Source organism: Lepidochelys olivacea, assembly GCF_965140295.1.
Source record: "Lepidochelys olivacea isolate rLepOli2 genome assembly, chromosome: 10".
In the NCBI taxonomy this organism is placed as follows: Eukaryota; Metazoa; Chordata; order Testudines; family Cheloniidae; genus Lepidochelys; species Lepidochelys olivacea.
The window spans coordinates 32,925,753-32,952,440 of record NC_140420.1 but is presented as its reverse complement, the minus strand read 5'-3'; the positions used below and the strand labels follow the sequence as shown (position 1 = coordinate 32,952,440).

Sequence of the window (26,688 nt, the reverse complement as noted above, 5' to 3'; positions counted from 1 at the left end):
CACTGGGCTCTGTTTATTTAACTTCCTGAGTTGTAGCTGGAAAATTACCAGTCACAGTTGCCGTGGCATGATCTGTCAGCATGGGGTGAAGGGCCCTGGGAAAAATGGGTCTGAAACATTCAGGACAACTGTTGGGTAGGTATATTAAGCCAAAAAAAAAAAGGGGGCATGGGTTGGGGCGGGTTGGACTGTCTGTCGAGATCTCAGATACCTGGAGTAGATTGGAACTTATCTACAGCTCTCTGGGTGAATGACACTGGTGCCATCTCCAGAGGAAGCTGCTGCTTTTTCATCCAGTCTTGATGTGATGTTCTCCCAACTGATCAGGGCACTGTGGGAGCTCAGGAACGCAAGTCCCCTTCAGAGAGGCATTTATCACCTAGTAATGTGTCTGGTTACACAGAGCCTGCAGAAAAGTTGGGTCCACTTAGCAAACGTATTAAACCACATGATTGATAAGTAAACTTCTTTTTAAAGAGAGAGTCCCCAGTTACAATATTCACTTTTTTTTTTACCCCATCAAAGGAAGTCAGAATCATACAAGCAGGGTGGAATTTGATCGCTTTGAAAATAAATACTTATCTTCTCTAGAAAAGAGTACAATTTTGAATTGTGTTCTGAGCTGTGAATTAGTATTAGTATTCCATTTCTCATGATGTCCTACTGGTGAATCAGCGTGTGTTTGTTTTTTCCTAGTGTGTGTCTGTTACAGAATATTGAGGGGGCGCATATGTGTTCATAGATTCCAAGGCTGGAAGGGATGAGGGACCACTGCAATCATGTAGCCTGATCTCCTGTGTAACACAGGCCAGAGAACTGCCCCACAATCATTCCTATTTGAACTAGAGCAGGGATTTTAGAAAAGCATCCCCCAAATCTTGATTTAAAAATTGCCAGTAATGGAGAATTCACCATAGCCCTTTTGGAAAGATACTACAAAGGTAATTGAGCCTATAAGGCACATTTGCATTCATTCACGGGTTTCAAAGAACTCAAGATCACCATGACTGGAGCTGTGTTGGTTGGGAAAGTGAGCATTTATGTATAGCCTTCCATAAGCTTCCCTTTGTCCGGTATCTGATAGATAAGATTCTTACAAGAAAATGAAAGGGATTCTATCTAGTCATGTGGGCCCAAAACATAAAGGGATCTGTCAACTCCAAAATGATACTGTGTGACATGTTAGTTACTGTTATTACAAGTAACTTGCCTACCTTCCTAGAACTGAGAGATTAGCGAGAAAAAGATTGGTGTTTTTTCTGGGTTTCTTTGTATGTTTAACAGCATTTTTGGTACGTTTAATTTCACTGTTCCATCTGGTTTATCAGCCTTAGGGTGAGGCTTTTATGTCTGCTGATTTTAATTTCAAAATGATGGCGCACCTTACTGCAGAGGAGGATTGTGAGATCAGAGGTGAATGAGCTAGTCACTGCATTTCTTTTCTTTTGTTTCCATTTTTCCCAGCACCTGACAGTTAAGTAAATATTGGGTGGGATCTTTCTCAGTTTAAAATATCGTGTTTACCATAACTGATGTTAACCACCCTTGGACGGCAAAGTTGTCAAATTACTAAAATACTGATGGTGAATGTGCCTCTAAACCTAGCTAGGGAGCTGTAAGGGTTCCCTGTTCATATAAATGAGTTATTACCTGGTATTTTAATCATGCTGAAGTCTATCTCAGTCGCATCTGTGACTTTGAGACCAACATGTGAACTACACTCTGTACAAAATAGCATTTTCTCTGATTTGTTTTAAATTTGCCTCATTTCAGTTCCTAAATTCCCTTTATTTTTGTCTCCTGGGACAAGATTAGTAGGCACATCTGACTGGCTTCCTCAATACCATTTCCTTTAGCTTATCCTCGGAACTTGTCACGTATCACTAACTATGGAAGGCTGGGTTTTCTTTAGCTCAGTACTTTCCTCGTCTATGTGCTAGAGGAAGTGGCGTCCTTTGAGTCAGTAACATACCAGTGCCCCAGCATGGAACTGTGGGAAGCTTTGCTGCTAGAGGTGCTGTCCTTGTTGATGAGCTATAATACCAAGGTCTTGGCCGTTTGTGGTTAATGATGCTCTCTGCTCAGAAGAGTATTATGAGTGGTGTTAATCCAGGTGTTTTGGCCAGTTTCCAGCCAAGATAGGGACTTTCTCTAACCCTCACCCTGCTGTCCACGCTCAACTGGATATGATGATATTCACTTCCTGTCCCAAACTGTTGTAATGTTGCAGTGCATGGTTAAACGTGGAAACAAAAAAAAACCCTATATATGTTGTGCAATCCCAGCAGAGTGAATAGCCATTGGTAAAATACACCCCTAACCATAGTTTCAAAACAAACCGTAAGGCAATTACCAGGCTCTTCCCCATGATCCTGAGAAATCTGGGCTGCAGATGTTCTAGTTTCTCTGCCAGTAGATGACCTCACAAGTACACCTACGACAGCTGAAAGAACTGTCCCATTCTCAGCCCTGCTTTTCGTTCCCTTTGTCACTCACTCTGATGAAGGAAGCAAGATGCTGGCAGCCCAGACTCTCCTCAGCCTCTTAGAAAAGCAAATTTGTTCAAATCCTCTGTTAATGGCATTTCTGACCAGCCAGAGTCACTTGTAATTGTGCAAACAGGTTTTTAACTCTTAGCAAAAGTTTTGCAACTAGTCTTTAAACAGCTGTGTGTCAGCAGAGGTGGAGGTGATCTGTGTATTGCACATCTGTTGGTCAAGTCTTCAAAGCTCTTTGGAGTCAGAGGTACTATAGAAACATAAGCTGTAAACCCCCTTCCCATCTCCTCTTCGGACCAAATTCTGCTGATCCACTCTGCTGATCTGTTGCATAATCAGCCCTGCCGTCTGGCAGGTCTGCAACTGACTTCACTGGGAGTCCTGCTTGGGGAGCAAATGTAGAACAGGCAGCATGGCTCAGAGGAGGGTTTCTGTGTGTGTATCTACCTTCCCTTCCCCCCTCCACGCCCAATAACATGCATGTGGCTAGGTCTTCCTAACTACTCTCTGAAATGCAGCACTCCTGTCGGACATCAAACTGTGTGCTGCTGTTCAGCTGTATTCACTTAAACCCTGTGGACTGCTTGCCAGCTTCACTGTTAGTTTGTCAGAATAAGATGGAGTTCATGCTTTTGCCTACTGCAGTGGTTGTATATGACACAGCCCTTGACCATATGACAGGATGGAAAGCAGTCTTGCCTGGGGTGGCTGGCTGGATAAACCTTACTAAGTGCATGTTTTAGTTTGTCTTTACAGATGTGTTGGTTCATTGGCAAACTGTACTAAGAGGCTTTCGTTGTTGAAAGACTGTCTTCTACACATCCAAGAGGGAACATGAAGTGCAGCCTTCGGGAGACCGTACATTCAGACAGTGCACAAATTCACAAAGTAGTTCTGGCCTATGCTTTCCCCGCCAAATGTGCCAAAATGTAGCTGTGCTCTTGCAATAGTAGATTGGGAGCAGGAAGTGGAGCAGGAACCTAAGAGCTGCTTTCAGCTGCACCTTAGTCAATTATCTTTAATGAGTTGGGAATGTTTGGAGTGAGACATGGTAGTTTTGAAAATGTGGTATAGAAATGGCTAGCTAGAGATGCAGCAAACCCCTGCAGAGGATCTCGCAGTGTTTGAGGCTGAGCTGAGACAGGAAGTGGTTTCAGTCACAAGACCTTTAATAGCAACTGGTCTAAATTGATACATAGTCATGTCATTATATAGTTGAGAACTGAAAATTTTTCTAGGAAGCCTGTAGACTAACCATAGTTAAACATTTCCTAGAACATTCGGCCTCTGTAATGATTAGACTGAAGCTAGGAACAAAAAGGTGGTAGATTCCCAATTTTCTGTTCTCCTGCACCCTCCACAAAGTAAATTAAGACTGGTCTACATTGCAAAGTTGGGTCGATGCAAGATAGCGTACGTGGACCTAGTTGTGCATTTGTCTATTCTTAACTTTGTCTCCCACCAATGGAAGTGCCCCATTACGCTGACACCATAAGCAGCGAAGAGCCATAGCCATTGTACTTAGGTCAATGCAGTGCGAGTGCTAGACGCCGTGTTACTTATGTCGACCTTAACTGTCCTCCAGCAGCTGTCCCACAATGCCCCACACTGACTGCTTTGGTCATCATTGTGAACTCTGCTTCCCCGAGGTCACGGAGACCAGAACCCCCACCTCCACCCCTTAAAGCCCTGCAAATTTTTGAAATTCCTTTTCCTGATTGCCTGGCTTGTCGACCACACCTAGCAGCTCTCTCTTGTTGAGTGAAACTGCGCAGTTGACCATGCTGGCTGCACACTCCTGCCTGGAGTAGGCAGAAGATATTGGATCTCCTGGGCCTGTGGGGAGAAAAGGCTGTGCAGGCATAGATCTGAACCAGTAGTAGAAACCTTGACATCTGTGAGCAAATTGCTCAGGGGATGCAAGAGAAGGGGCATGACCAGGGACCACCAGCAGTGCTGCGTGAAAGTCAAGGAACTGCAGAAGGTGTACCAGAAGGCCAGGAAGGCCAACAATCGGTCTAGTGCCGAGCCACAGACCTGCTGCTCTTACAAAGATCTGTTTGCCATCCTCGGTGGAGACCCCAGCACCACCCCCAGCACTCTGAGGAGCCTGAGTCACAGGTCCCTGCCATGAACAGCAAGGAGGATGTGGAAGAGGAGGAGGAGGAATATGGGAGACAGGTGACCGGGGGAATCCAGCTGCACAGTGAGGACCTGTTTTTGATTCCACCGCAATCCAGCCAGTCCTGCCTTTTGATCCTGGGCAAGTTCACTGTAGGGTAAAGAGCCTTGGTAAGTGTGTGTGGATAAATATTTCAATTACAGGGGTGGCATCTCCAAAGTAGCAGGACATTCTTATTAATTGATTCTTGCTAGAAGAGGGAGTGGTACAACCAAGAGAGGTAGAGTTGCTATCAGGTTTTCATTCCCCTCTAGAGTTAGGCAAGGGGGCCACATGTTTATGTACACAGGGATGTCCCTTGAATTCTCCATGGAGATCTCAATGAAACTTTCATTGCAGTCCTCTTCCATTGTCAGCCGAAGGTTGCTAGGGAGGGCTGTCTTATTTCTTCTACCGTGGTAGGACGCTGTCCCATGCCACTTGGTGATCATTTTAGCAGGCAGCATTGCAGTACACAGGCTAGCAGCATATGAGCCGGGCAGCTCTGGGACACCAGCAGCAGCTGTGCTCTCTCTGCCTCTGTTACCCTCAGGGCTGAGATATCAGTTAAAATCACCACTGTCTGTGCCATTCAGTATTCAGTGCCATTGCCTTGTACAACTAGAATCCTGTGATCAAACAATTCCCTCCTCATTTCCCCTACCCCCAGTGGATCATACTCACCATGGCTGGTGCAGTGACTGGTGCCGTGCACAAGCAATCCCAAGTAGAAGCGAGAATGCAGAGCTTAAAGCTTTAGAGGAGCAATGGGAGTGAATTAAGCATCTTAAGTTTTGCTTTCTGTGGTGAATATGCTGACAGTGGTACCTCTGTGTGTTTATATCTGCAGCTGCTGCCATTGCGACCTTCAGGGTCTCCCCCTCCATACTGGCAGAGCCAGATGAGGAGGAGAAAAAGGAGAACTCAGGATGACATCTTTAATGAGATCCTGTACTCCACTGCACCATGAGCACAGGGCCTGGAGGATGAACTTTGCGGACACCTGGAGAAGGAAAGAGTGGAGGAGAAAGGCTCAGGAGTTCCAGCAGGACAAGGAGACGGAGACGCACCAAGACATAATGGGGCTTCTCAGACAGCAAACACAGATGCTGCAGACTCTGTTGCAGGTTTAACAATCCCAGGCTCACCTCTCTTTGCAGCCCATTGAGAACCCAATATTGGGACCTCCCTACACACCCCCTCCTCAACATTTCACGTGTAATCAGGGGTCACTGCAGTACCCCTGCCGCTCCACCCGGGGGCACATGAAAAACAATCACTGACCCATGACAGCCACAGTCGGTGTATTTGTAGCTGAAATGGGCATGAATGTTCTTTCCCCTTCACAAGTTCTGTTCTCTTAATAAATTCCATTTTATTCCATTTTTAATGGATTTGTTTTGAAATTGCACGGGTTCTTTTTGCACTGAAGTTGTTACAGAATAAAATTCTATTATTTGTAACCATTCATTTTTATTAGTTCACAACAGATGCTGCTGAGTGCTCAGCAGTTCTGAAAGCAACCAATTACCTGTTACTGCAAAGTGTCTCACAACTCATAAGGTCATTCAGAAACAACATTAATAGGTGCATTGACAATGTTCTATTACTACACGTACAGCAATCACCACACGATTCCTACCAGGCCACTAAAGAGCAAGGTGAGGTAGAGTCCACTACAACAACACATGCTACTGTGGCTCACTGTTAAAATGGTCTTACAAAGCTTCCCTGAGCTGTGTAGCTCCACACTGAACTCTTCTAATAGCCCTTGTATCTGGCTGTTCAGATTCAGCAGACAGCTGCTCTGCCTCCACCCGCCAGAAACGTTTTTCCCCCTTGCTTCACAGATGTTATGCAGGACACAACGGGTAGCAATAGCCATTGGCTTATTTTTCTCACTGAGGTCACTGAGTAAACAACGCCTGCATCCCTTCAAATGACCAAAAGTGCACTCAACTGTCATTCTGCATTGCTGAAAGAAAGTCCCTGCTTGCAGCTTTCTGAACAGTCCTGTGTTCTTAACGATGAGAGCATCGTGCACCTTCCCTGAGCAGCCCACATTGATATCAGTAAGGTGTTCCCAGTGATCCACCAACACTTGCCCAACTGTGGAACATTAGCTGTTTCTGTTGATGTACTCTCTGTGGCGTGGTGGTCTGGTGCCAGAATAGGGATGTGTGTGCCGTTTATTGCTCCACTGTAGTTCAGGAACCCCATTGCTGCAAATCCATCCACTGTGTCCTGCACATTGCCGAGAATCACAGCCCTGCGTATCAGGAGGCGATTAATGGCCTTGCACATTTGCATCACAGCAGTCCCCGCAGTGGATTTCCCGACTCCAAATTGATTTCCTGCTGACCGGTATAAATTTGGCATTGCAAGTTTCCACAATGCAATCACCATTCGCTTCTCTGCTGCCAGTGCAGCTCTCATTTTGGTGTCCCTACTCTGGAGAGCTGGGGCAAGCTCAGCAAACAGATCCAGGAATATGGCCTTACGCATCTGAAAGTTCTGGAGCCACTGCTCGTCATCCCAAACCTGCATTACGATGTGATCCCACCAGTCGGTGCTTGTTTCTCAGTCCCAGAAGTGGCACTCCACCATCTGCAGCTGCTCCGCAAATGCTGCCCACAAACTTGAATTGGTGCTCGCTATGGCCCACAGCACTCTATCCTCCAGGGAAATGTCACGTTCCTCACTCATTCAGTAGTTCTTGCATCTCTGCAAATTCCTCAGGATCAGGCGCCCTGTGCTTGCAACATTCATGACACTAGTGCAGAGTTATACACGTGCCATGCTTCTGTCAGACGTGGCGGACAGCGAAGAGGGCCATGTGGGTTTGGGGGATTTTGAAAAAAGGTGCAAAGATTTTGGGATACAGATAAAATTATGGGATGGAGACAGCTGCAAACTGGGAAGTTGACCCCGTGCTCCCAGTCAGTCTTGTGCGACTCGTTTTGGCCGCATCATGCATTGCCAAGACTTCCCAAAATACAGTGTGCTGGCAGGTGGTGAGTTGCATAGTGGGATACCTATCCACACTCTGCATCGATACAAGCAGTCCTGGTGAGTATGCACACTGCCAACACAAAGGGGCCGGTATGCGCGCACATGAGCAGTGTACCAACTGCAGCAGCTCTGTGCCGACCTAACTTCTGTCGACATAAGTTTGTAGTGGAAATCTGGACTAAGGCCAGGTCTATGCTAAAAAGTTGACTTGACCCAGCTACCTCGCTCAGGGGTGTGAAAAATCCACACCCCCTGAGCGACTTGGTTAAGCCAACCTAACCCCAGTGTAGATCCCGTTGACCTAGCGAGGGAAGAACCCCTGTGCTGCTGCAGCTTTTCTAGTGAAGATCTACTCTAGCCCTGGGAGCTTGCTGCAGCCTGATAGGCCTAAGATATTACGTATGCTGCCCGTCTGGTGGCAGTGCAGCAGGGTATTTAATGGGCCACATTGTACTTGGTAGGTGGTACTAGTCTACTTTGTATCTGAGGGCTCTACACTTGAAGGGCTACAGCAGCACAACTTCAGCTGCGTTGCCATAGCGCTTCAGTGTAGACCCTACCTACACCAGTGGGAGAGGCCATCTACCATCCATGAGGCCATCAACCCAGCACGCTCTGTACTGGATCAACTAAACTACATGGCTCAGGTTGTGGATCTTTCACAACTCTGAGTGATGTAGCAGGATCGGCCTAACTTTTTAGTGCAGCGCAGGCCTAAGAGATCCACTGTTACACCTTTTAAAAATAGCAAAAATAACAAGGACTCCTCGTTATTTTTGCTGATACAGACTAACACAGCTACCACTCTGAAACCTTTTAAAATTTAGGTTATAATTAATGGAAGGAAGCACACTGAACAGAGAGGTAATGGGACGGTGGGTCTCTGTTTTCTATAGAAATGCCCCTTGTGCCATGGTTTGAAAATGAAGCCATTCTCAGCTCCCCTGAAGGAACATCATGAACAACTGTGGGTAAAGTTACTAGGTTTAAAATTCAGCTCATAGCAGTTAGAGATGGAAAGACATGCTAGAACTTCAAGTGCAGTACAGGATAGTTATCCCTACTCAGAAGCTCTCTTGGGTATTATGCTTTTAACTACATGAGAGTTTACTCTCTCTTGTTTCTCCTCTCCCCCTTCCTCCCTGCCCCCGATTTGCCAGATATACTCAGGGTCTCCTGCTGAGAAACTACACAGCTGAAAAGGAGTGCTCTGGATGTTTGGAATTCCAGCTGTCAACAGTTATAAAGCATTCTGGTTTTGAGATACTAGGTGATAAAATCAGTCCTAGATGAAGTCTGGGGAAAAAACAAGATAAGGGGTCCAATTGGAGAGGCTCACTGCTGCTCCGTGAGGACTGCTTTTTCATTGGTGGATGTCTCGTGCTCTAGAAGACAAGTGTTGTTGCTTTGAAATTAAGTCTCTAGCCCCATGAAGATAACCTTCAAATTGCAAACTGCCTGTAACCACTGTGCAGTGCCGTCTGCCTCTGGCTGCAGACAGCCTGAAACAATACCTCTGAGAGGAGTGAGCTGCTCCCATTTGACTCATTTGGGTAAGAATGGCGAAACCTAAAGATTAAAATGTTCTGACCTTTTGCTGCTGATCAAACCCAATGAGCGAGAGTGTCTGTTTAACAGCTACCTGATGTTGGATCCAGAAAAGCTGGTCATCAGTACAGATACCAGGAGGAGCGTATCTGGATGCCTGTCTGTGACCCAAGGAGAAGATGTGGTATATAACCTGTCTCATACTGTGGACCATCATTCTCACTCCTCCATTTCCAGAGTGAACCTTGAGCATCTGGAACTTTTTTGTAACTTCCTGCAGGAATTCATCATTTTCTTCCTTTTCTAGTGCGCGCACACGACGCTGGGATGTGGGGATGTGTCCAAACCTCTTCTGGCGCCTTTCAGAACGAACACAGACACTCTTTCCTTTCTCACAATGTTTTGCTTTTGTGAAGCAGCTGTGTGAGCCCTTTCTGGAATCGGGTCTTTCTGTGGCTTTGAGGGAATCTAGTGACCCATAGCCTGCAGGCATTGATTTCTTTATCACTACTGCCGGATTGGCAGGGCTGGAAAGTGAAGCCGTCAGGTAGCCATGGAATGAGCCTGGGCAGTGTCATCCCCTCGCAGCTCTGTTACCTCCTGCCATTGTGATTCAGCCTGGCTTGTGGGTAGGGTGCCAGCAGTCCTGTATTACAAGGGACATCGCATATTTAAATGGAAAATTACCTGTCTCTTACTAAATTGGGACACCTTTTATCTCATATTTCTACAGCAGGGGGCCAGTCAGTACTCACAGGTGCATCTTTCCACTCCCCTCCCAACTCTGGCCCTTCAGTGCTGCGCAGGGAAAGCAGACTGGGCTCAGGGCTGGGAGGGGAGTGGACAGATACACCCGTGATTACTGGCCTCCTACTGACTCTAGCCGTTGAGCGCAGTCCCCTCTGCTTTCCCTGCACAGGCTGCCTGTCTGTCTGGCAGGGCAAGTGGATGGGGCTGCGTGCCCTGGTGCTGCGCTGAAGAGCCAGGGTCAGGAAGGAGCTCTGTCTGGCAGCAGGGTGCACAGCATGGCAGCAGGCAAAGACCAGCCATGCAGCCTCCAACTTGGCTCTTGGTGCCTGTGCAGACGCTGAATGGCAGTCACAGTGGCTGCTGGCCCAGCATCTGACGCCCTGGGCTCTCTGCAGCATCCAGAGCTGGGGAGAGAGAAACCTAGGAAGCATGGGGTGGGGAGAAAGGAACATGTCCCCAGAGGTTCAAGTCTCATACGCTACAGATGCATGCTCTGGTCTCATTATTCCTGTGAAATTGAAGGCATAGGAGTTCTAGGGTTTGCGTTTGGGGTGGGGGGAGCAGTTCAAGTCCATTTTTACCCTATTGGAAGGAAAGGCCAGATGTTCATTGAGCCTCTTGAGCCTGGCAACATCTTTCCCCGGTATGTTTTCCAGCCTCTCTCCTTTGAATCAGCAGGCCCCCCTCCTGCCAGCTTTGTTAATTCACTACACTGGGGTATCTGCATTCTTAGCATCCGAAGTGTGTGTGTAAGGCTACATCTGCAGTACGAGCTAGAGGTGTCACTCCCCTGCTCGTGCCGGCTCTCATGAAGTTAGTGCTAATATAAATAGCAGCGTAGCCTTGATATCATGGGTAGCGGCTATGGGGGCACGGCTGAGCCAAACCTCCCTGAAACTAGTGGGTATGTGCTCAGCATGGCTCACCCATCCCTCTGCTGCATCTACCCGGGCTACCATGGCTACACATCTATTTATGCTCAGGTAGCATGAGCAGGGGAATCGCACCCCGAGCTCATGGTGAAGATGTCACTTCAGGCACTGTGCTTTCAGCTGCCAGCAAGAGCAGAAGGCTGGCTCCTTTCAGTGCTTTTTTAATGCAGTAAACAGCTATAACGATGAGGCCATTAATGGCAACTAACAACTTGACGTGGCTTTTGAAAGCAGCATATTGCCCACAACAGCCCTTTAGGGTTCTGGTTGCAGGCAAAGTTGATTAGTTGCTAGGGAACTTCTAATTATCTGTCTGGGGATATACACGTGAATAGGGTCTCCTTGCCTGAGGCGTTTGGTTGGCCTGGTGGCTTTGATAAATGAGACCCAATAAAAGAGGGAAAGTATCTGCACTGTGAGGTCGTTTTGCTGCTTTATGATGTGTAAAGATGGCCTAAAAGGAATTTTCTGCTTATTTTTTTTCCGTAGGAATATTGGGTTTTTGTTATGTTGTTGGTGTTGGAGGACTCATTGGATACCTCAGAGATCTGACTTAGGGGTTTTATCCTTTCTCCTACCAAATGCAGTACGTTATCAGTTGGATCGCCATTTCTCATTCCCCCAGGCACCCATCTATGGTGGTATGTGTGTGTTGTTTTGTAGAACAAGGGTGATTATCCTGAAGTGCAGGGGGAGAACTCTTGGTCTGCAAATTGGAACTTGGCTGTGGTATTCTGCTATGTCTGTGTGAACCTTGCTCATGTAGATCAGATCCCCTGTGCACATCTGACAGCAGGTGTGCCATAAGTGTGTGTGACATTGATGAGTCTGACACAGTGTTTGGATACTATTGTGAGATAGGTGCTGTAGTTAAATGTTCCTATTTTCTGAACTGTGGAGGACTCAGAGAGCAGGAAGCAGCCTTGGAAGGGTCATTTCTGATAGTCCGACCTAGGATGATCACTTGTTCATCTTAAAATAAATCTGTGAATAATAGGCCCCATCTTTATCCAGTGGACTCTTCTTTCTTGCTCATTAGGAGTCCAGAAGAAAGGCTGAGAAGAAAGGCTCTTCTCAAGTCAGCCTTCAATTTAAATTGCAAACAGCCTTGGAGGGCAAGTGGGACCATGGATAACACCAGCCCTGGGGAGAAGGGCATGGAGGAGGGCAAGAAACCCAGCCTGTTTTGGGGCACCACAGCCTCAATAACCTCAGGTACTGAGTTTCTTGCCCTCCTCCATGCCCTTCCCCCAAGGGCTGGTGCCTTCTCCAGCTGGAAGCCAGTCCCTTTCACTCTGCTCTTCTGCCTTGGAGATCTCATGGCCAATGCTGAGCACAAGAGAAGCCATGGCTTAGTGTGTAACTGCAGCTACTTAGAGCTCTGTAGCTAACAGACTTAGTTAGGCTTGCAAGTTGAAGCCGGGGAACTGATGCAGTAGTTTCAGAAAATTCCAGAAATGAATCCCTGAGCCACCTCCTCTCCTGGCATCTGACGATACTTTAAAGTTCCATTTTCTGTAATTTACAAGATTCCCTGCAGTTGTTAAAGTGCTTTATGAAGTTCAGGCAATGGAAGCATTTGGGCCTATGCTGTGCACTCTCAAGTGAGATTTTAAATTGTCACTGTCTGCTGTTGTTTTGAAATTCATGTTCCTGACCTACTGTGTGTACAACATGGCAGGAGAGGAAAATCCGTGTGCTGTGTTTCAGGGGGAGAGGTTTATGCCAGATTGCAATTTGACTGATCTGGGGCGTGTGGTGATGTAACATCAAGGACTGTATGCGGCACTCTGGGTTTCTTTCGTGGCATAGGCAGGGTTGCTAATTTACCAGCTGAAGAACATGCTTTTAAAATGTTGTAGCCTATTATTATTGTGCTGAGGTATAAAGTGGGAAGCAAAATCTGTACTACTACACTTAGGACATTACTGCTGTGATAGAATCACAGAACTGCAGAACTGGAAGGGACCTCGGTGGGTTATCTAGTCCAGTCCCCTGCACTGAGGCAGGACTAAGGATTATCTAGACCATTGCTGACAAGTGTTTGTCTAACCTGCTCTTAAAAAACCTCCTTTGACTGAAATTCCACAACCTCTTTAGATAATTTCTTATAGTGCTTAACTATCCTGAGAGTTAGGAAGTTTTTCCTAATGGCCAACCTAGAAGTCCCTTGCTGCAATTTAAGTCCATTACTTGTCCTGTCCTCAGTGGATAAGAAGAATAATTTAATACCCTCCTGTTTATAACTACCACTTATATACTGAAGACTGTTATGTTCCCCCTCTCAGTCTTCTCTTCTCCTGACTAAACAAACCCAGTTTTTTCAGTCACTCTTTGCATGTCATGTTTTCTAGACCTTTAATCATTTTTGTTGCTCCTCTCTGGATTTTCTCCAATTTTGTCCACATCTTTCCTGAAGTGTGCAGCCCAGAACGGGACCGAGTACTCCAGCTGAGGCCTTATCAATGCTGAGTAAAGAGAGAGAATTACTTCTCTTGCCTTGCTTGCAACACTACTGCTAACGTATCCCAGAATAACGTTTGCTTTTTTTGTAGCAGTATTTCACTATTGACTCATATTTAGTTTGTGATGCGTAGTTTGTATAAAGTAGGAGGCAAAATCTGCAACACTACCCTTAGATACTGCTACTACAGTGTACCATTTCGACGCATCACTAATGGCATTAGTTATTTTCTAGATACTTTGTGCAGCTGGAAATTGCACAGGAGCTCCTTTGGATATGTGAATTGGTGGGGTGCAAATAAATCCAAATTGCTCTGGTTCCTTAGTCTGCTAGCCATGTTTCCTGTTTAATCACTGTACCCGTTAAAAATATGTTCATTTCTTCCTTCTGGAAGATAAGCGTCGTCTTATGTTTGGTACAGATTCTTTGTGTTCATTGCAAGTGGGGATTGACAGCCCATCAGAATGACGTCCTCTCTCCGCAGAACAAGTACAGCACAGGAGGTGGCCGGGGAGCCGTCCCCCTGTACTACCCCACCAGAGTGCCTCAGCTCTACCCTGGCAGCCCCACCCCCTAAAGCTGGGAGGGGAGCTCAGCCACCCAGGCCTAACAAAGAGTCATCACTTTTTGTGGGCCACACTCTGTATCACAATACAGCTCCCCACAGCCAGCCACCAGTCTTGAGCCTTACTTTTTAATCTGTCTTGGTGTTGGCTTAACATGGGCTTTGTCTCTCATTGTTGAAACCCCGTTTTCTTTCTTCTCAGTTGAACTTTGATTTGGATCGTGGCGTGTTCCCTGTGGTGATCCAAGCCGTAGTGGATGAAGGGGATGGTAAGCTAGATGCTTTTTCATTGGTTGGTTGTTTCTCCAAGCTCCTTGGAGGCTTTGTCTGCACTGTGAACTCGGTGACTGAGTCCCCCTCTCACATACACATACACACACTAGCTCTCAGCAAGCTAACGAGAGCACGCATAGCCGTGTAGCCTCAGTAGCACAAGTAGCAGCCGCATGGGTACGTACCCACCAGTTTTTGGGGGGGGGTTGGACTCAGCACGACTCAGCCATGCCTCCCCTGCCAGTACCCGTGTTTCTGCAGCTACCCCGCTCTTTATACTTGGGCTAGCTCCAGCCTGAGTATATGTACATAAGCAGGGGAATCACACCCTTGGCTTGCATGTAGAGATAGCTGTAGAGGGGTGCAACCCCCAAACACGTGCTTCATGCAGGATGGGGCTTAATGACTCCATGTGTTTCCAGTGTTTCAGGAATGTGACTTAAACATCCAGGGGAAAGGGGCCCAGGTAACAGTCAAATGTGCCTTTTACACTCAGATTTCATTTGGAGAGGAAGGGTGGTCTTATGGCTAAGGCACTGGCTAGGTCAGACCTTGGTTCAGTTCCTGGCTGTGCCACAGACTGTGGTGTGACCTGGGGCAAGTCCCTTCATCCTGCTGCACCTCAGTTCCCATCTGTAAAATGGGGATAGTAATACTTGCTCTTTGTCTGATCAGACTGCGAGTCCTCTGGCTATGTGTATGTGCAGGCAGGCAGGCCCTGATCTGTGTGAAATCTTTAGGTGCTGTTATAATAACATTAATGTTTCCAAGCTCTTCAAATCACTGTTAAATCAAACTGTTTTTACAGTGAAACCTAACTTTGAATGTTGAAAGGCTCTGGTTAGTTCAAAGGGCAGCTGAATTCTTTCGGCCCTACCTGACAATCAGCCAGAGCAGCTTTTTATTTGTCAGTTTTTAATACATTCACCCATTTAAAAACATTCATTGCTTTTTTTTGATGCATGGCTGGCTAATAAATATAATATCTAGACTGCCATTCGTGTTGCATGAGGTTTGTTCCTCTGCAGGCTGTTTGTGTGGCTACCACTCCTCCTGAATGTCAGCAGTTAATGGGAGACATTTCGCTTACCTTTGTCGTAAGCGCAGTCCTTTCTCTATTGAAGCCAGTGGGGCCAGGATTTCACCCTAGTTTTTTTTTGTTTTTTTTGTAATGTCTTCCAAAGCAGAGACCAACAGATTATTTACAGTAACTCCATTTCCAGCACAAACATTGCAGCATTGTGCTAGGACGTGGGAACCAGAAATATGAAACTGTCCAGAAACTGATGGCAAGCAAAACCAGTTGAGAAAAATCCCCAAATATGAACCAACATGAAGTTGAGCAATAAGGCATAATATAGTATGAAGGAAAGGAGTTGTAAAATGTTTGCAGTTGTAATAATCTAAGGTGCTGTTAGTAACACTGGTAAAGAAGTTTGGTTTTTCTTAGATGTAAAAGTGTCTCTTTCATTATGTCTGGGGAGTGCTTTGACAATCTACTTGTATGCTGCAGTGGTGCGTATATATAGAAATGCCTATCATGGCCTGATAAATAGAACAAGAAGAGATGGGGAATAAGGAAACAAGCATACAGCTGTGTGCATACTGCAGTGTCTCTTAGTCAATAATGCACTCTCATTTGATTTAATAAACTCTGTAAATCTGTCCTAATAACCTAGACAGGCAATGGCTTTTAAATCCCCTCCTGGAAAAAATATCAACGCGCACAGTATATGACCCCGCAAAGGGATCTGAGAAAATTTGATGTGCCTTTTTCTTTCTTTTTAATGAATGAAAGAGCTAGTAGTAGGTGTTCTGATCACCTGGTAAGTGATAGGCATGTGCATTAAATAAAATTGAACGGTAAATGAAAAGAGCAATCAGCAAAATGCTTTGTTTGTCCGAAAGCTGCCAGGAGATGCTTGCTTTCTGTGCAGAACTGTGAGTATAAAGCTACTGGGCTGGAACTGGAACTGCTCTAAGTTTAAAATCCTTAATGGAGGGGAGATTTCTGTGCAGCATGTGACTGTCCAGTTCTGGCTATGCAAGCTGCCTGCATGAACAGGCCTAGTTTCTGTTTAGGTTCTCCTATCTCTAACTTGGCTTTAAAATGGTTTATGGGAGAGCTGAAGTTAATTCCATTGCTCAGATTAGAATTTATACTGGCTTGTTTGCAGAAAAATCCCCTGGAACTTGTTTCCTCCTCACTGATAGCAGGGAGGGGATCAGCCCCCCTGGCCTCCATACACACACTTTTATCTTTGCCAACTATACTTTACCTGCTAAAGACTCTCTGTGAGAGCTCGGTGTGACCCCAAGGGTCACCAGTCACTCTTGGCAAGAGAGTCCATAGTTTCTCCTCCCACATGTTGCTTTTTTAAGCCAGAATCAAATGAATGGGTCGCCTTGTCATTTATGCCCTTTGGGGCTGCAAAGGAACCTACCGAGCTCCCTTCCCTTTGGAAGCAGAGTCATTTCCTTCTGCCGTTACTAGCCTGGGAGCTGACAGCAGAATCAGCAGGTCACTCAAAACCTTCCCTGCATCCCTAGCTAGTTGCCATGTGGTCATGTGAGTGGGACCAAAGGCAGTTATACCCCTTGTCCCCCTTGTCTTGCCTCGTGACTCCTCCAGACTCTCATCTGAGGCTCTGCATGTACGAGTCTGACTCCTAAAACACGCTGTCTTTGCCTGGCTCCTGAGTGTTGACGGAGCCACGCGTACAGTGCTGGAAGCTTCATCAGTTGCTTTTGAGCTCTCCTAGAAGAATGAGATCACCCCCAATTGGGAAGGGGCCAAACGTGGGGGGAGAAGGACAGAAGGGGCCAGAGAATGAAACCAAGATGTTTGTGTCTGTACTTGATAAACTGCTGGTACAATTAATAAATGAATTGGGAATCCCTAGGACTAGAGTAAAATAAGGCAATAAACACTGAGGATTTGCCAGTGTAGATAAACCAGCCTGACGTCTCTCTTTGCGAGGATAACAAGCTTAGGGAGTAAAAGAAACCCAGCAGGCTTTTCGCTCTCACTGCTTTGGTGTCTGTAAAGGAGAAGCCAGATTGCATGGAACAGCTGCGAGAGATGCAGCTGGTAAAATGGATCTGAGTGGGCAGTGGTTCACAGGCTGTCTGCAGGATGGAGGTGCCATTTGGCCCTACAGGGCTGTTCTCTGGGCCCAAGTGTTTACCATTCTCCAGAGGCTAATGTGGAGAAGTCACTAATTGAATTGCTGGACAGTATAAACTGGGAGAGCTGTTGACATTGCAGGCAAGGATGAAAATGCAGCATGGGCCAATTAAAGGGGGAAATGGGATATAATTCATCTTGTGTGCAGCAGCTGGATTCCCAGTCATAATAACCTGGGCTGTTACATTCTTTACGTTGAACCCCTTCTCCCCAACATGCTCCAAATCATAAGGGGATTGGCCTCACAGAGCAATAGCCATGAAATACTCTCTGTTCCCCTTTCCCGCCCCCCTCCCCACCGAAAAATGGCGGGGAGAAGCATAACCCTCGTTCTGTTCCCTCTGTGTGTGGTGGGCTTGGAGGTGCCGACCTTGTTCAAGGTTTTAACCAATGTTGTTCTCTCTTTCCAGTGGTGGTTGAAGTTACTGGCCATGCTCATGTTCTCCTGGCTGCATTTGAAAAGGTAACTGAGCCCTGCCGTTCTGCTTCCTTTCCTGTGTGTCCACATAGCCATGTGGATGGAAGTGTCCATGGTACAGAATGTCTGTCTTTTGTTCTGTTTGCATGTGACTGGGGCTCCCAGGTGCTACCATAATACGCTACCATCATATGTAACATACATCAGCTCCCATGCAGGTGTATTCAGTACACAGAGTTGTGGTGGTCAACCAGCCAATTGTAGGCAACATCTCCTGGCCACCTGAGGATTGGAATGATTCCAGCATCTAGGATATTTAAATGCAGTGGTGTTTAGACAAAAGAAGGCTGTCATGGTAGTATGATCAGAGCCTTCAGATCCATCTGCAGGACCAGATCTGCTATATGACTGTTTAGTCTGAGACCAAATCCTGTTACAAACTGGTGCTATGTTATATGTGAAGACCAGGGCTCTCACAGTGTTTGGGAACATGGTAAGAGTAGCTTATTCCCACCCAGAGGGCAAATCTAAACCATGATATATTACAGGGAACTCTGCTGTATGGATAGGTCCCGGTACTGATTGTCTCCCCCCCGCGGCATGCAGAGTCTGATAGCAGTGCAGCTACTGCTTCTCCATGCTGCAGCTGTTAAGGCACCTTAGTGGGAGTACCTAGAGGTTGTTCAGGGAGTTTAGTGGTGCAAACTGCACTTGAGGGCAAGGCGAGAGGGGCTGGGAGAGCGATCGGAGGGAGCAGCGTGTTTGCTTTTCTTTTTCCGAGCCGTGGACTAGTACCCGAAGTGTGGGAGTCTGCAATGCCTGAGGTCTAAGCCTGGTTCTGCTCAGGGCTTGCTGGGACCCTGGCCAAGTTGCACAACCTCCCTGCCCCAGTTTTCCCAGCTGTAACATGGTGGGGATAGCTTCCTCCAAGGGAGTGGGAGGGCTAATCAGTTGGTGCTGGAGAAAACCCCTGGCTGGAAAGGTGCTCTGGGAATTAAGTTATTTTACGTGGTGTTCGCTGACCTTGGAGGTGGATAAAAAGTCTCTCCTCGATCTGCTTTGGGGAGTGGGGAGGCCCTCCGGTGGATGGAGAGAGCTCAGCTGGGGGTGCCATCTGCCAGCTAGGGAACTGTTAGAACAAGGAAAAGGGCAGCTCTCACTTCCTCTGGGAATTTCTTCCTGCCTCTTCCCTAAATTCTCCTGGAAGCAAGAAGAGCAAACTTGCTCTCTCCCAGTATATCTGGCCCTGCCCATACTGTGAATCAGGAGAGAGCCGGGCAGGTATTGAAGCCTGAAATGGTCAGAGCCAGGCTGTTGCCTGTGGTGGGAGATTCTCTAGGTGCCCCTTTGGGACTATGATGAGATTATGGGAAGGATCAGGCCCTTGTTCCATATGAGACAAAAGTGAGTGGTGTTGCATGGTGCCTGGTGAATTAACGTCTGTAGCCAAAGCGTTCACCGTTCCCTGCTCTCCAAAGACCCTTAGTTATTCCCCTTGCTGCTGCCTTCGTGCCCTCTTGGCTGTAGCTAGCGCCAAATCCACTGCCAGTGTAATTTTGTATGCAGGACAGTCAGAGGGATGGGGTTTGTCTCGCCACTATCCGCTTGAGAAGACCGAGCTCACCACTCTCGCATAGTGCCCAGCCTCCTGTGGCTACGGAGCTGGAGTCCTGAAATGAACCTTGCTCTGCATTCCTGGCATCATATTCTAGCACCATGTGGCCAGCCTTTATAATAAACGCTTCTTATAGAAATCTGTTCCCCATGGCCTCCGGCTGATGGAGCAAGTTTTGTCTCCTGAGCTGTGAGAATTGGCACCTCACTGTGACTGATACCGGAAGGTGCAACATTCCATGGTGCATGATAATTCTGTTAGAAATCATTAGTGCTGCTGTGATAGTTTCCATTTCGGTAGCACTTTCTGTCCCAGAGAGTCCAACACTCTGGATGCACGGTGACACCAATACTCGGCTCTCTCTGGGAGAGAGGCAGCAGCTGGTACTCACTCGGCATGTTGCCGCCTGGTGGGGAGGAGCAGAAATTTAGCAATGATCTTTCCCTTCCCCCCACCCCCCTCCCAACGAAGTGGCCCACGGGCTGCTCGCTCTCCAAGCAAGGCAGAAAGGATCTTGGGGTTTTGAGCCCTCCTGGAACTTCCTCTCCTTCAGAAGATCCAAGGGCTTAACCTGTAATTCCAAGGAGTCTGGGTGCTTTTGACTTGATGCATAGAGCACGGAGATCTCCAGCTATTGTAATGTGGAGGTCCATGGGGTTTCGGCTGAAGGGGAAGCATGCCAAGTGCACCTTATGCCAGGTGGAAATGAGTGCCTCCCTAATATTTAGAGAGCAGAGCAAGGTGCTCAGCAAAACTCAAAAGCACCTAAAGCTGCCTGGGCCATTGCATGAGTGGTGCTGAGCTCAGTCCAGTGCCCAGACCTCTTGAGTGCCCCATGTTTGAGCACAAGCACTTCCATCATTCCTCTTCACTCTCCACCTGCTCTGTGCTTGTTAGCCCACCAGTTGGGCATCACCATCCTTGGTGCAGCCTGCTCCTAGGTATTGGTGATTTTCCTGGGCGGTCCTGAGTGCCTTCTGCTAGACTTGGCTGCCAGACTGCTTCAGGGAGCATTGCACCACAGCCCCTGCCTTCAGCACAGCCCAGCCAGTGTGGAATGGAGGCTGGAGTCCCAGGGCAGTAAGGAGTCTGTGATCACTGTATGGGGTTCCCCTCATGCTGTGGAGGGGCTGATGGCCCAGCTGATCCTGGACTGGGGGTGGAACACACCCATGGCTCCTTCTCCTAAACCATAGCCCCGCCATATTCCTGCCCCCATAGCTGGCCCTTGGTTTCCTGTGTCTTGTTGAATGTCACCTTAAAGGCTAAATGCAGACCAGCCCTCCCCTATTGGGCCTGGGACAGTCAGGAGGGACACCCTCTTCTCTGGGGAACCTCCCATGCCCTGACCATGTTATGAGGGGCTAGGTTACCTGCTTTATTTCCTTGATTCCTAGCCCTGTTTGTTTGGCCCCCTGTGTCCGGGGTTGCTGGCGAGCGTGGAGGGTTATTCTTTGCCTGGTGTTTTGGGAGCGCAGTGGAGGCGGGTTGGCCTGATCCGTGGCCCTGTGTGAGGTGTTGCAGTGTGGGAGAGTGGGAAAGGGGGTTGGGGGGTGCAGTAAAGAGGAGTAGCTGGTTACCTGTTTGAAGACTGAGGAGCAATGTTGCCTGTGCCATGCCAGCAGGTGGCTTGGTAGTGAGTGGCAGACTGGGAGCTGAACAATTTTAACATTAGGGTGTTTTATAGACAGGGATTCTTTGTCAGTCCATTCGCTGAGTAATGTGTGTGTCCCCAGGGGCAGCCTTGGCCTCCCTCAGACTGTTCATGCAGCAGGCCAAAACTCTTGGTGGCCTTGCATGGAATTCATGTTGCTGGCTGATGCCATTCGGGTCCTGCCCAGCGTTGGGCACAGAATATAGTGGCAATTTCCAGAGCATGCTGCCCACTGCTGAGCAAATGGAGGGAGCAGCTAGGACCCTTCTCCAGAGGGCTAAGCAGCCAGGAGTCTTGGTGGAAGATGCAGGAAAGTGTAAAGGGAGCCATGGAATCGGGATATGGTCCCTTGACTTTGCTTGATGGGATTGTGACGCAGTGATGGGTGATACATGTTTGCAACCTGAGAGCGCATCCTGCCATGGTCCTGTCATGGCCCCAAAACTCTGCTCGCAAGGCTGAGCTATCCAACTGCAGTCTGAACAGAGAGCTTGTGAAGTGCAGTGACCATTGAGGACTTTAGCCCCATGGGCAGCAGATATCAGAGGCCAGGGGAGGTTGAGCCTTCCCAAAAGCCCTGCGTGGCTCTGCCCCCAGGTCCCCTCCTGCTTCCCTGCGCTCTACAGCTCTTCCCCCATGGCCAGGGCCCCAGGCTGGGTCTAGTGGGGGCCAACCTGCAGCCAGGAACTCCGGGTGGCTGGAGCCAGTGCTCACACCACCCACGTGGTGCTCTGGGACTGGGGGCGTTCAGGCGGCCTGCGGGGAGGGGGGCCTGCAGGGCCTTGGACAGAAGGGGCAGGCCGGGGGCTAGCCTCCCCGAGCCCACGGTTCACCCACCGTCCATGTTTGGCAGACTAGGGAAGGCAAATCCAAGCATAGGTGGAACATAGCAGCAAAATGTCCCTTGCAGCCCCCCCGCACTGCTCATGAAAGGAATACAGGCTTCAAGCAACCAGGAAGCTGCACGTTTTCTGCTCTGCCAGTTTTCTGCTCTGCAGCCGCAGCCTTGCTCCTTCCAGACAATCTCCACCCCACCCGTGGCCCTCCTCACCTTGTTTGCTTAAAGCACATTTACTCTCCTTAGAAAAGTCTGGGGCTGTTTGAAGTGTAGGCCATTAATCCAAAGCAGCTTTGTTTGTTAAGGATCCAATTACTGCCAGAGTCACCAGAGCAAGCGGAGAAGGGTGCTCACAGAACTCGGACATACCAGCAGGCTTCAGTAATTTGCTATTTATGTATTGGTAAAACAAACATGTAACCTCGGCAGTACGTGTGTAGTCTGCTGGCCTCGGCAGTTCAGTGTGTGACTGGAAAATGCGGCTCTTGAGTCTTTTTGTGTGTTTCATGTTAATGATGCAGTTCTTTCCTTTTTATGACTCCCTCAGTGAACAGATGTGTGCTTACATGTGTACACACCTATCAATCTGCTAGATGGTTCCCAGGGCTATTAAGTGTCTTGCAGTGAATCTCCTTTCCCATCCCCAAAATATCTCAATCAGCCACTTCTTTTCTGGGTTGTAACTGACTAATTGCACCTTGAGTGTCCCCAGGAACACAGAGGAAATGGAAAAAAGCATAGTGCCTTGGAGTCCCATCTCTAGTATCCTTTGCATGTAAACTTGTTCCAACTCTAGACGTGCCAGCTAGATGAGTTAAATACAGTTCTGCTCTGAAAATGGAATCATCCTTGAGGTCTTCAAACTACAATTTGAGGACTTCAATAGCACAGATATAGGTGTGAGGTCTTTTTTAGGAGTGGTGGGTGAAATTCTGTGGCCTGCATTGTGCAGGAGGTCAGACTAGATGATCATAATGGTCCCTTCTGACCTAAATATCTATGAATCTATATTAATTGTGTCTGACTCGAGATCAAATCTACACAGCTGTCAAGTAAAGAGATGGCTTTCCTACCAGCCCTGCACACTCCCCCGTGCTCTCTCTCTGGCTCACTCTTCATCAGCAACTATTCTACAATGGGATGCTACCGGGGTGAAAGTAATTTAAGGACTTACCGGTACTCCCGAGTTCTGAGCAGGGGGCGTGGCCTCGACAGGAAGAGGCTTGGCCTCAATCGGAAGAGACAGGGCCTTTAAATACTGGGGCCCTTTAAATCAAGATTTAAAGGCTCCGGCTATGGCTGGGAGCCCCGGGGCCTTTAAATCACCCCCGGAGCTACCAGCTGCAGAGGTGGCTGGGAGCCCCGGGGCTTAGGGGCAATTTAAAGGGCCCCAGGCTCTGGCTGTCGCTACTGCAGCAGAGCTCCAGGGCCTTTAAATCACGGCTGGAGCCCTGCCACCACTACCCCAGGGGCTCCGGCAGCGGGGCTTGGGCAACGCTTTAAAGGGCAAGGGGTTCCAGCCGCTGCGGGGAGCCCTGGGCCCTTTAAAGCGCCCCCCCCCCAAGACCCGCGGCCGGAGCCCCTGGGGTAGTGGTGTCAAGGCTCCGGCAGCGCTTTAAAGGGCCCAGGGCTCCAGCCACTGCGGAGAGCCCTGGGCCCTTTAAAGCTCCAGCCTGGGGAAGCTGGTCCAGTCCGGCATGGCGTACTGGCTCTTGCTGGTACACCGGACCGGACCGGCTTACTTTCACCTCTGGATGCTACTGAAATAACAATTTGGGTGGTGCAAGAGCCAGACTAGATTCCAGCTCCCACTCTCAGAGCTGGGCTGGCTTTGGAGCACTCATAGTAGTAAAATGGAGTAATCACTTGTAGTGTGTTAAGACTTCTGGCTCTGAATGCCCCCAGGGAGAAAGCTTATTGAGTAAGGCGGGGCTGTTTTGACGCATCCCTTTTCAGGGTAGAAATGCCCTGTAAATTACATTTCAATGGACTTCTTTTCAAGGCTTCTGCTTCCATTTCCAAATGTCATCTGCAACAAATGAAGTTTAACACCCTGATTTTCAGTCTTCATCACTCAGTTCCTTCCTCCCCCTCTTTTTGAAAGCATATGAAACTCTTAGAGCATGCCTACATAGGACAGTTATTCCAGTAGTGGTAGAGTGTGAATTTAAACCACTGTAGCTATCCCAGTGTAACTCCCTATGTGGACACTCTTATTCTGGCAGGAGTGCCTTTTCTGTTTTAATTTGTTGCTTTGGAAGGGGTTTAAACTAAACTGAAACAAAAGCCACTAACATTCCAGAATAGGTATGATCACATGGGGGAGTTATTCCAGTATAACTACAGCAGGTCATTATCGCAGTATGATTATACCAGTATAGTTAGAAGTCCCCTGTCAAGCCTTTAGGTAGCAATAAAGTGATAAACAAAGCTGTTTGATTGGCTAGAAAGAGAGCATTACCTGTGCTGTTCTTGCTTCAGATCTGGTTTCCCCCCCCCCCCCGCCACATGTTTCTTGTGAGAACCTCCTGCAAAGTTGGACCCATGCTCTGTTTCCTGTGTTGAGAGTCCAGTCCCTTTGTAGCACTGATTCCTGCGCTGTTCTGGAATTCTCCAGACCCCAGTGAGCTGGGATACTTGCTATAGAACTTGTTAGGCCAAGGTCAACGGGGTGAGTTTGGGCTCTTCTGAAATGCATCTTATTTGGGGAGAAAATTCAGTGAAAGGGGAGAGTGAGGGATGAGCCAGCATGGTGGTCCTGAGGTTCTGGGAAACTGCTGCTAATGATCCTGGGAAGTCTCAAGGAAAAGGGTGCTAAAAGCACACAGAGATGCTGCTCTTTAGAGATTGTTGATAGTGATCCCCAGTGCTTAGAGCCCTTTCCATCTACGAACCTCAGCACACTTTGCAAAAACTCATCCCATAGCCTCTGGGTGGCAGGTGGGAATTGCTTCCATTTTATGAAGGGGGAAACTGAGGCAGAGAGTGTCTTGCCTACAGTCACACACGATCTGTGGCAAAGCCAGGACGAGGACCCAACTGTGATGGGTTCAGTCACAGAGACCCCCTTGGGACTGTCACCTGACATGCTGAAACTATCTCTGAGCCTGTTTTCCCTGCCAGCTTGGGACTCCAGAACCCTGTCTGGTTGAGCCAGACACGCTACTCCACTACAACACAAACCCAAGGTATGAACCATGCCTCCAAAGCTGCAGACTTTAACCAAAACTGCTCAGCAGGTTTCCTATCTCCAGCACCCAGACTCCCAGCTCCCAATGGGATCCAAGCCCCAAATAAATCCGTTTTACTCTGTATAAAGCTTATACGGGGTAAACTCATAAATTGTCTGCCCTCTATAACACTGATAGAGAGAGATGCACAAGCTGTTTGCTCCCCCAGATATGAATCACTTACTCTGGGTTTAATAATAAACAAAGTGATTTTAAATATAAAAAGTAGGATTTAAGTGTTTTCAAGAAATAACAGACAGAACAAAGTAAGTTACCAAGAAAAATAAAACAAAACACGCAAGTCTAAGCCTAATACATTTAAGAAACTGATTACAGGAAAATCTCACCTTCAGAGATGTTCCAATAAGCTTCTTTCACAGAGTAGACTCCTTCTTAGTCTGGGCCCAATCCTTTTCCCTGGTACAGTTCTTGTTACTTCCAACTCAGGTGGTAACTAGGGGATTTCTCATGATTAGCAACCCCTTTGTTCTGTTCCACCCCCTTTTTATAGCTTTGGCACAAAGCGGGAATCCTTTGTCTCTCTTTGGGTTTCCACCCTTCCTTCTAAATGAAAAAGCACCACGTTTAAGGTGGATTCCAGTGTTGTGACATGTTCATATGTCCTGTGAGACTTCATTACTCACTATCTGGCACCAATGTATACAGGAAGGCTTACAAGTAAACAGCCATTTACAACCAATTGCCCTAGTTAATGGGAGCCATCAAGATTCCAAGCCACCATTAATGGCCCACACTTTGCATAGTTACAATAGTACTTCAAAGTAATACTTCATATTTCTAGTTTTAGATACAAGAATGATACATTCATACAAATAGGATGAACACACTCAGTAGATTATAAGCTTTGTAATGATACCTTACAAGAGACCTTTTGCTTGAAGCATATTCCATACAAATATCTAGATGAGTTGATGTACCTCCTGGGCGACCTCTGCATATCCCTGGTTGAGAACCACTGGCCTAGAGGAACCACTGTAGCTCACGAAAGCTTATGCTCAAATAAATTTGTTAGTATCTAAGGTGCCACAAGTCCTCCTTTTCTTTTTGCGGATACAGACTAACACGGCTGCTACTCTGAAACATTCTATACATGATACTCACATTCCAAGCATATTTTCATAAAGCATATGGAATGCAACGTCACACCAGCTCTCCTGGTTCTCAGGCCTGTGTCCTCACCATGCATCCTTCACTCCAATGTCATGCCTTGCTGTTAGCGTGTAGGCCCTATAGCATGCTCCTGATGATGACTCTACAGCATGGTGCTCTTCGTGTGTGTGTGTGTGACTGAATTCGGACCTTTTGGAGTCACTTTCCTAGCTCTCTGGCTGTTAAATGTGAAAAGTAAATGTTGCAGAATTCAGTATCTGCATATTGCCCTTCAAGAGCATTGTTAGGTGACAGGCTGAGACATGGCTTCATTAGGGAACTTGTATTCTCTTGTATCCTTTGTTAGAATTACTCTTGTCTGCCCATCTCTGCTTTGTTCAAACACTTCTAAAGCAAGAAGTAGGATTCAATT

At 47.6% G+C, this 26,688-nt stretch overlaps 1 protein-coding gene and 1 long non-coding RNA gene across 5 annotated transcripts in view; both read left to right on the top strand.

Moving 5' to 3' along the window:
• Positions 1-26,688, top strand: part of MGRN1 (mahogunin ring finger 1) — a 106,347-nt gene that overhangs the window by 44,839 nt on the left and 34,820 nt on the right. For all 4 annotated transcript variants that reach the window (XM_084641127.1, XM_084641130.1, XM_084641129.1 and 1 more), the window contains exons 6-7: positions 14,133-14,199; positions 17,801-17,853. In XM_084641127.1, the coding sequence (XP_084497253.1) occupies positions 14,133-14,199; positions 17,801-17,853 (120 nt within the window). The remainder of the gene's footprint in view (positions 1-14,132; positions 14,200-17,800; positions 17,854-26,688) is intronic.
• Positions 202-6,042, top strand: LOC311527302. The gene is made up of 2 exons (XR_014713306.1): positions 202-4,790; positions 5,510-6,042. It is a non-coding gene; the product is annotated as an uncharacterized lncRNA (long non-coding RNA).